Raw genomic sequence first — 10,536 nt, 5'->3', positions numbered from 1 at the left:
TAAGACTGAAGACAGCTAGCCCATAGTCCGGTCCAGCCTGAGCCCAACCAGGACCCAGCTGAGACTTGGCCTTCTCCAGAGTCGGCTCCTAAGGCCTTCCCTGCCCCAGGGCAGATTTCTGAGGCTGCTTCCTCAACACAGAACCCAGAGACACTAGTCCACGGTTTCTGGAGCTAAAGGCATCTTAAAAGTGTCTCTGGTGCCTCTGACGCTGCCAATGGCTTACAATATGCCCTGAAGGCTTTAGATTTTGCCCCATCCCACAAAGTCAATGGGCCAGACAGGACCACTAGCTTAGATGCTTCTGAGACCGGCACAGTGTCTGGTTTAAAAGTGGCTGCCACCTTGATCTGCCAGCAACGGGCCGTTCCAATTAGACCTTCCTCTGGTTTTCATTGTGGATGGATTTTGACATTGCTGCTTGTTTCACAGCAGATAAAGTCTTCGACAGACGTCTGCTTTCACACCAAGTGAAGTGTTTCCTGTTATTCTGATGATAACATCACAGCTTGATCTTCGCACCTCCCGCGTCTGTGCAGCCAGACTTATTGAGTAATCGCAGACCAAAGCTACCAGAAGAAAAGAAACCAATTTGACAGAAGTCTGGTCTTAGAAGTCGCTCTGCTCTGCAGTAGAGACAGATGCAGCAGCAGCACTTCCACTCAGTGACAGGTACTTCATTTTTATGGTGTATGACTATAATATTTTACAAAAATCCACTTTCTATTACAAATAATAATTCTACTCTATGTTAAGTACGTGTCACACGCTGAACACTGGCAAAGGGCCCCATCCTCTTGAACATAGTTCTTCTTTTCGTCTTCCTAAAGCCTTATTGAGAACTTCTAGTGCGGATGAGTGTTAGGTATAGCCTCATACTCAAATAAGGTTTAGCTCTTTCTTACTTTAGCTCTGACTCGCAGCATATCCTCAGGTTCCTCAGCCACATAACTGCCACCATTATGCAACAACACACTTTGCACCTCGACCGTGAAGACATTGCAGCTCTATCAAGTGAGCCAAGGCAACGACATCTTTGAAATGAAGGCCGTCTGACATATTTTTTAGTAAATGTAAGTATGGATTAAAAGAATTCAGTGACTGTATAGTGACAATCCTGCTCCTGTGTTGGTTAGCAACAAGCCTGCTGGTCTGGCCTGTTGTCCAGTTCCCTAACCAACCTTTCAGGTCCATGTTTAATCCTGCACCAAAGCCACCTGCTGGTAAATCCTCCAGAAGGATGCGTCGTCCTGGGTTTCCTTACAGCTGCCCAGCGCTCCAGCTGATGTCCTTCCTGTTCTCTAGTCTCCTCATGGACTGGACGGGGCTGGACTAGTCCACCAAATGTTTCTTCAGTGGTCAGTCGTCATGTTACCCAGGACCGTTCCACCCTCGACTGCCCCCATGCCCAGACTCCTTCCATGTTAAGCATAGCAGCGTTGGCTGCTCCAGAGTCAGCTAATGCTTTCCGTGCTTCTGAGCCGCTGATGACCAGTCAGTCAAAGATGTTCGTTCATTCATTCATTCATTTTCTAGACCCGGTTATTCCTGTTAAGGGTCGCGGGGGTCTGCTGGAGCCTATCCCAGCTGTCATCGGGCGAGAGGCAGGGGAACACCCTGGACAGGTCGCCAGTCCATTGCAGGGCTAACACAGAGACAGACAACCATTCACACTCACACGCACACCTATGGCCAATTTAGAGTCACCAATTAACCTAATGAGTATGTCTTTGGACGGTGGGAGGAAGCCGGAGTACCCGGAGAGAACCCACGCAGACACAGGGAGAACATGCAAACTCCACACAGAAAGGCCAGCCGGCCCATAGATTCGAACCGGTGACCTTCTCGCTCAAAGACGTTCGAAGTATCAAAAAAGTCATTCATTCATTTTCCATCTGCTCATCCAGGTCAGGTCGAGGCGGTGGTAACAGGCTAAGTAAGGAACGCCAGGAGTCCCTCTCCCCAGCAACACATCCCAGCTCATAGTTGGGAATCCCAAGGCCTTCCCAGGCCAGATGAGTTACATAGTCTCTCCAGCTTGTTCTGGGTCTGCCCCAGGCTGGCTGTGCCCGGTAAACCCCCAAAAGGAGGCGCCCAGGGGGCCGAACCAAGGAGCAGCGGTTCTACTCTGAACTCCTCACCCTGTCTCTAAGGCTGAGGCTAGTGACCCTTTGGAGGAACCTTGTAGCTGTGATGCCATTCTTTCCATCGTTAACCACAGTTCATGACCACAGGTGAGGTGTAGAGGCAGGGATGTATTTCTCACTTATCACCAGGGGTAGTGGGTGTGTCTGGATGTGTGTGTGTGGCTAGGTTTGAATGATTGCATAATGAATATCACCTGGACCTGCCTGTGTTTGTTTAACACAGAGTGAAGCTGAGGTAGGTAGGGTGCCGATATTATTATTATTAACATCGCAGCTAATGAATTACCCGAAGGCTAATTCATTAGCTGGCTAACGAGCTAGCTAACAAGCTGAGCTTACGTGCCTGTTTTGTTAAGACACCAATGTTTGCTAATTAGTGCGAACATATTTAGAATAAAACCAGTGTTTCACTCACCGAAAAAACTGAAGAGCAGATTTCTTTGAAGGTCTGTTAGAACAATTAACCGAACAACAAGCCATTGTTTATTCAGTATTTGTCAGTGGTATTTGTGTGTACTATTTTCCAAAACTGAGTACAACCACGACCGGATGGTCGTAACACTAGTTAGCTAACTGGGGACTAGCGGAGAGACCAAGGCTAGCAGCTACCGCCAAGTGACCGCGCCCATACGTCACCTGTCACTCAAGGCGGGAACGCCCTTAATTATGCAGAATTTTAAACCTTAATAAAAAATAAACGAACGCGTTAGAAAAATTCACCACCTGTACAGTTGTCATGAATAGTGAAATAAGGCATTGAGACTAAAACCATTTTTTGTACCAGGCTGTAAACATAAGCATTTTAACATGGGGGTCTATGGGGATTTGCTTCCTTTTGGAGCCAGCCTCAAGCGGTCACTCGATGAACTGCAGTTTTTTGCACTTCCGCATTGGCTTCAATTTTCAGACCCAGAGGTTGCCGCCTGGAGGCAACGTACACACAATTCAACCTTTGGATATTTTATTTAACATGTATTTGGCCCTGCGATGGAATGGAGACCTGTCCAGGGTGTACACCTGCCTCTCGCCCGATGACAGCTGGGATAGGCTCCAGCAGACCCCCGTGACCCTTAACAGGAATAACCGGGTATAGAAAATGAATGAATGAATGTATTTTAGTGTTTGCCCCAAGTCCCGCCCACTAACATGGAGGGGGTGGAGCTTATGACCTATACTGCAGCCAGCCACCAGGGGGAGCTCGACCTGCAGTACTGAGTCCATCTTTATATACAGTCTATGGTCCAGACACTCCTCCCTGTCGGTAGTTCTCTGATGTTGGTTTGACCGACATAAAGAACTGGTGACGACTAGACTTTAGGTTCACACGGTCATAAAGTGAGAACGTGTGTGTGTGTGTGCAGGTTTAATGATTACTGCCAACGAATAATAAATCATGTTTATCAAGTGACAGAGAAGGAAAGAGGCGGAGATGGATGGATGGAAAAGAGGAAGAACAAATGGTGTAGTGTGGGAAAAACAAGAGGGCGGATGTGCAAACAAGAGCCAGTGTGTAAGTTACTGACGTTATGAGGACGTTTATCTGTATTTACTCACTGAACGGACTTCACTTCACTTTCAAGACAAAGAGGTTTGAGTCAAGTTTCTGTGATGTGTATTAGTTATGTGTAGGTTAAGGTTTAGCGTACGGTTTCCCTCTAATTTTCTGGTTATTAGCAGTAAAGTAATTAAAGGCGGACTCAGCTGTAATCAGTCCGTGTCACATATTGGTTCTCAGATAAGATTTTAGAGAAACCAAACAACATTTATTTTATTTTACCAGCAGGAAGTCTGTTGACAACAATATCAACAATATAAATCATGTAGTTAGGCGATTATTTGACAGTTTTATTTGTCAGATAACAAATTAAATGTCATAATATTCGTTATACATCTTCACAGTTCAGGCTTTTTGTGAACATTTACTACGTTTTATTTTAGCAAAGAATTTCAATAACTTTGTAAAAACTGTATTTATGGTTGTTTTCAGTTTATTTTTAGGAACGTTAATAAAACTATAATTAACCTAGTTAAATTATCTATAAGCTACGTCACAGTGGACTGTAAATAGAAGAAGTCGTAGTTCTTCTGAGTACTTCCTCTAACACTGACCTCGTTTCGCTCTGCCAAAGAGGCCAAAGTGCAACACCTCATTCACCGCCCATGTCTCTCGCCCCGCCCTCAGTTTTACACACCTGAATACTAACACTCGTCTGGTGAAGCGAGCGAGTAAAGTTCAGGCCGGTCGGGAGGGAAGAGAGATCACAGTGCTGCCACAGAGGACGAAGACGGACGGACCGGAAGACAACGACAGAGTGAGTGACTGACAACACACACACAGCCCAATCTGGTCAAAAGTATGTGGACAGCTCAACAGTTCAGAAACAACCTGCGTCGATATCTTTATCAGGGTGTTTGTGCAGACGTAAATGTTCTGAGAAGGAAATTCAGTATGTCTGTGAAGGTTCTTATCCCAGGTCATTGAATATCCAAAAAAAGACAGCTGGACTTGTACGTAGTTGAAGTTCTTGAAGACGTTTCATCCAAGTCTTCAGTTCTAAATGACTGATGGGGAGTTGAGATTTAAACAGGAACATCAGAAGCTCATATGACCGGTCGGAACATCTGTCCCCAAGAGGATCCACCCCCCGTTCACACCTTGAGGCTGGATCATCTGGAGAAAGAAGAAGTTGTTCTTGTTTTCAGCTTTTGATGGATATTCTGACGGGGAACCGAAACAAATAGAGTCAGTTAGAATCATCAGGTCGTCACGAGTAGAACAAATAAAACAGCCACATGATTGGTTCTCTGCTATCAGTGATTCAGCGTCTCTGTGTGTTTGTATAGAACAACATGTTTCCCTCCTGCTGTTCCGCTTGTGTAACTCTGAAGGACAGATGTCCTCGACCTCGGGGACTCTTCAACCTGCTCATCACAAAAGGTAACAAGCGCTCGTCAGTAAGTTGATTGGCTGTGAGAGGAGAAACCAGGAAGTGTGCGTCTGAATGCGTTGGTATTGTCCCGTGTCCTCTGGCAGGCTGTCTGATGGCTCTGCTGTTCGGAGTCGTCTGGTCCATCACAGGGAAGGAGTGTTTACCTGGAGGGAACCTCTTTGGCATCGTCATCCTCTTCATCTGCTCCGTGCTGGGGGGGAAGCTGGTGGGAATGATCCAACTCCCCACGCTGCCGCCCTTCCCTCCACTACTTGGTACGGTCCAAGAACTGAATCTGATTTAGTCCAACCAACACAAACATGGTATAATCTTACCTGGACTGGTCTATATTCAGATCTAATCCAATCTAATTTAGTCTAATTGAATCTGTTTTAATCTAATCTAGTCTAATCTAATCTAATTTAATCTGATATGATCTGATCTAGTTTGATAATCTGACCTGATCTAATCTAATCTAATCTGATCTGATCTGATCTGATCTAATTTGATAATCTGATCTGATCTGATCTAATCTAATCTAATCTAATCTAATCTAATCTAATATGATCTGATCTGATCTGATCTAGTTTGATAATCTGAGTTGATCTGATCTAATCTAATCTAATCTAATCTGATCTGATCTGATCTGATCTAGTCTGAAAAACCTTATCAGATCTGAACTAATCCAATATAATCTGATTTGATCTGAACTAATCTAGTTTGATAATCTAATTTTATCTGATCTGATCTAGTCTAATATAATCTGATCTGATCAAATCTGACCTAGTCAAGTCTAGTTTAATCTAATCTAAATTAATCTAATCTAATCTAATCTGATCTGATGTTATCTCATTTGATCTAATCTGATCTAGTCTAGTTTAGTCTAGTCTGGTGTAGTCTGGTCTCGTCTAGTCTGGTCTAGTCTAGTCTAGTTTAGTCAAGTTTAATCTGACCTAATCTAATCTAATCTAATCTAATCTAATCTAATCTAATAGTCTGCCTAATCTCTTCTAGTCTGAGTTTTTGTTTTGTTTTTAGGCTCAGACTCTGGATTATGTTGGTATAGTTCAGGGCCGGACTCATTTTCAGCCCTGGAGTTTCATGCCTCAGACCGGCCCACTTTAGATGACGACCTTTTATATTGAAATAATGTAATTATAACTTGACATGTTAAGCCTACAGTAGCGCACTATTCTCTAAAGCCTTGTAATTCCGTATATGTTTTCTAAAATAATTCCAATTGACCTGATCTGATCTGATCTAATCTTTTTGCACATTTGGCTGCATCTGTCTCCAGAGCTTTTCTCTTTTTAATTCTCGCTTTTTCTGCGCCACCCTTGCTCTTTTTATTTTCCATTTTGCAAACACCTTTGCACTTCTGTGACTGGAGCCAGGCTCCAAACACCACTGACTGACAGTGTAAGGTGTGCACGGACGTGTTACGTCAGGCTGCATCTGCAAAAAAAGAAAAAGAAAAGAGCTGCAAGTGGAGACGGCCCAGCGACAGCGGTAACAGCATACACGTGATACCCACTCAGTGCCATGACTGAACACCTGCCCAAAATAAATAAACAAATAAAAATAATAATTGAACATCGGCCCTCGTGGCCCGAAAGTCAGACCGGCCCACCCGGAATTGTCCCGGTCCTCCCGACTAGCCACTCCGGGCCTGGTATAGTTATTGCAGGGTGTTGGTTTTAAAGTGAGTTGAGACGAATCCATTGTGTCAGTGGGTGTCCTCATAAAAATAGTAAATTATGAATGTGTGTGTGTGTGTGTGTGTGTGTGTGTGTGTGTAGGCATGCTGTTGGCTGGTCTGCTGTTGCGCAACATCCCCTACATAAAAGAAGCCATCTTCATCGACCCCCACTGGTCGTCTTCTCTGAGGGACATCGCGCTGGCGATCATCCTGACCAGAGCCGGTCTGGGCCTCGACCCCTCGGTAAACACATTCAAACATACGTCACACATTCAGCGACTTGCTGCTGCACCCACTCATGTTTGTGTCTTTGTGTCGTCACGCAGGCGTTGCGCCGACTGAAGGCTGTGTGCGCTCGTGTCGCAATCGGCCCCTGTTTAACGGAGGCCTCCATAGACGCTGTGGTTTCTCACTTCCTCCTGGGTCTGCCATGGGTGTGGGCCTTCATTCTGGGGTAAAACTGTCAAACTCAGACGATGCCATGCTTCTTCTCTGAAACACAAGTTGGAACCAGTTCAGCTCAGTCCAAATCCAGTCCCACCCAATTTAAGCTAAATCTAACATAGTAACATTTAATTAACTTTAGCATCACCTAATCTGGTCTAAGAGTCAGTCCTAGCCTAATCTGGCCTGGTCTATTAGTCTAATCTAGGATATCATAACATACTATGATCTATTACACTAATCCAGTCAGACCTAATCTAATCAAACATAATCTAATCTAATGTGTGCAAACTTCGTCTTTGAGACTGGATTAAAATATCGCTGTCCTTCTGTTTTTACAGCTTCGTCCTGTCTGCAGTGTCTCCAGCCGTCATTGTTCCTTCGATGCTGATACTGCAGAAAGATGGCTTCGGGGTGGAGAAGGTAAAACGTCCACCCGCTGATGAAACCACAACACAGTAAGATGGATAAAAGATGCTTCTGCGCCCTGCCACCAGGGAGGAGCAGAGACACAGGAAGAGATGAATCAGTCTGTGTTGGCTGATGAAACTATGAATCACCGGAACCACCGACTAGACAAAGAGTCATTGAGCTTTAGGGCCGGTTAATGACCTCTCATACCTCATCTACGACGATCAGCTCTAAGTAATTAATAATTTCACCAAATTAGCCTCTAGAACCACAAACACATTCAAATATACTCTCAAAGACAAATAAAAGCATCTTGAAGAATTAACCTTCATGACCAATCGGACCACAACTGAACCACTAGAATCCAGATAAGGACCTCTAAGACCTCCTCTTTGACGACCGGGGCCATCTAAATGATGACTGTGAGGGGACACCCTTACGACCGACTACAACTGATCATCAAAAAGACGCTTTGAATAAATTCAGGCACCTCTTCGTGGACTTCCTGTAGCACACCTAAAAACAACTAAACATCCTAGAGAAGCTCCAGATCGACCTTGATCATAAAACATTCAAAGACACCAATTACCACCAGGATCTGGTGGATAATCTGCACTGATCCATTGATCTCTGTTATAATCTCGTGCAATGATGTTCTTTTAATGTTGTTCTGTGTTGCTGTTCAGGGTATCCCCACCTTGCTGATGGCTGCTGGGAGCTTTGATGATATTATAGCCATAACGGGATTCTCTACTTTTCTGGGGGTCGCCTTCTCCACAGGTCAGAGACTATGTTCCTCTTTTTATTGTCTTCAGCTGCAGTCCAGTCTGTTCTACACGTCATGTTTGTGTTCGTTCTGCAGGTTCCACGTGGATGAACGTACTGAAAGGCGTGCTGGAGGTGGTGGGAGGGATCCTGGCTGGGCTGATCATAGGCCTCTTCTTGTGCTTTTTCCCCAGCAACGACCAGGTATGCCCTTGTTTTATTAAATTATTATTATTTAATTTAGCATATCTAATATCAAACTGTGTCCTTAACGTCCTCCGTCTTCCTGCAGGAGGATCTGGTTTTGAGGAGGTCTCTCATGTTGTTGGGTCTGTCCGTGTTTTCGATATTCTTCAGTAATGTTATTGACGTTTCTGGAGCCGGCGGTCTCTGTACTCTGGTGCTGTCCTTCATCGCTGCCATAGGCTGGAAGACAGAAAAGGTAATCTGAGTTACTTTCACCTGGAACTACCTCCTGGAATGAATAAATCTGGTTAATCCAGGTATTTCTAACTTTGTACACAGGCCCCGGTTGCAGCCATGGTGGGTCGGTCATGGGATGTGTTCCAACCCCTCCTGTTTGGTCTGATCGGTTCTGAGATTACCATAACAAACCTCAACCCAAGAACCGTGGGTAAGAATTAACTTCAGTAACCAGGAAATGGTTGAGACCACAACTAAAACTACTCTTTGTTGTTGTCTGTGTGTGTGCAGGTCTGGGTATAGCCTGCATCAGTGTTGGCGTAGTGATCCGTCTGATTGTCACTTTCCTGCTGGTTCATTTTGGAGGATTCAACCTGAAGGAGAAATTCTTCCTCGCTCTGGCCTGGCTCCCCAAAGCCACCGTACAGGTGTGTGGGTTTGTAACACAGAAATACTAGAAGCTCTTCATAGCCCATAAGAATCACTTAAATGTGAAGACGGGTGCTCCTAAAGCATGAAACAGAAACAGAAACTGGAACCCTGACACCCACCAACGGAACTAGAGTTGTCCCACGTCGGCACGTATTCGAAATAAAACCAGCTGAAAGTAAAAGTCTTCAGTTCTAAATGACCTTTGGGCAGTTGGGGTTTAAATATCAGGCTTTACCACGATTTGCCCCATGCCCACTAGTTTTAGGTGAGGCACCACGTATGAAATTGAGACACATGGCTCAGATCCAGTAAGGTGAGTCACCATGTGGTGCATAGTGGATGGAGAATCGTGTGGATAGACTGAACAGGTCATTAAAACAATACCAGCTGCGTTTAATGTCATTTGTTTTTGGATTTGATGAACTATTGAGACGGAAGAAAAAATTCTGAAAGTTTGTCTGCACGTTTTGTCTGTTAGCTGAGGCTAGCTGATTAGCTTCAGCTTTGTGATGCTTTGTATCAATGGAAAGAGCTTCTCTAGATGACAGAATGGAGCAGAGTGGATTGTCTATTGTTTACTGTGATATGCAAATTAGTAACAAACCAACACTTTTTGAATAAAATCTTCTTGGTCAGTTGTTTTTTACAGGTTTAAAACACGTCTAACGTGGGGTTATGTCTCCGTGTATGTTTCAGGCCGCTATCGGCTCTAAAGCGTTGAACCTGGCAAGGGAGAAGGGGGATGAGGAGTTAATGAAGTTTGGCATGGACGTGTTGACGTTAGCCGTGTTAGCCATCCTGACCACGGCTCCCATCGGCGCTATTGGCGTCGGTCTGGCGGGACCACGCCTCCTGAGTCGGCAGGTCACAAGTCAGCCCGCAGGTCTGCAATTTATTGGTCAATTCATTAATTTATTCATTGTCTAATGTCACTGAGTGTCATGTCTGACCATTTTTTAATGTTTTTTTTTATTGTCCTTTTTTTTAAAAAAAAAACCTAAATCTAAACCTAAAGCAGAAGAGACGGAAAATGAAGCCCCGCCTCCTCTCAGCAACGGGACTGTTCAAGAATACGACAACGTGACCATCGCGACCATTGCGACCAAGCTATGAGACTTCTCACTGGACAAAACGAAGACTGATAGATCTAGAACTCCTTATGTGGACACACATTGTGTGGGTCATGAACAATATGTAGCACCTGTAACACCTGTTAAATGTATTATATGTTCATTTTATGCTTTTATATGCTCAAGTCAAGCTACTGTCAAAATATCTGTCTGTA

General features: G+C 44.5%; 1 protein-coding gene across 1 annotated transcript; it reads left to right on the top strand.

Moving 5' to 3' along the window:
- Positions 1-4,997: 4,997 nt before the first annotated feature.
- On the top strand, positions 4,998-10,536 carry LOC311492733 (sodium/hydrogen exchanger 9B2-like; the record flags this gene model as incomplete). Its single annotated transcript, XM_084551109.1, has 12 exons — positions 4,998-5,085; positions 5,182-5,352; positions 6,877-7,019; positions 7,103-7,230; positions 7,562-7,643; positions 8,318-8,411; positions 8,494-8,600; positions 8,689-8,838; positions 8,922-9,030; positions 9,111-9,247; positions 9,948-10,134; positions 10,270-10,536. 12 exons carry the CDS (start codon positions 4,998-5,000, stop codon positions 10,362-10,364), a joined length of 1,491 nt encoding a protein of 496 aa, XP_084407235.1. The 3' UTR covers positions 10,365-10,536.

The sequence above is a fragment of the Chelon labrosus genome (assembly GCF_963514085.1).
Source record: "Chelon labrosus genome assembly, chromosome: 1".
Lineage (NCBI taxonomy): Eukaryota > Metazoa > Chordata > Actinopteri > Mugiliformes > Mugilidae > Chelon > Chelon labrosus.
This window is presented reverse-complemented; position numbering and strand designations above follow the sequence as displayed.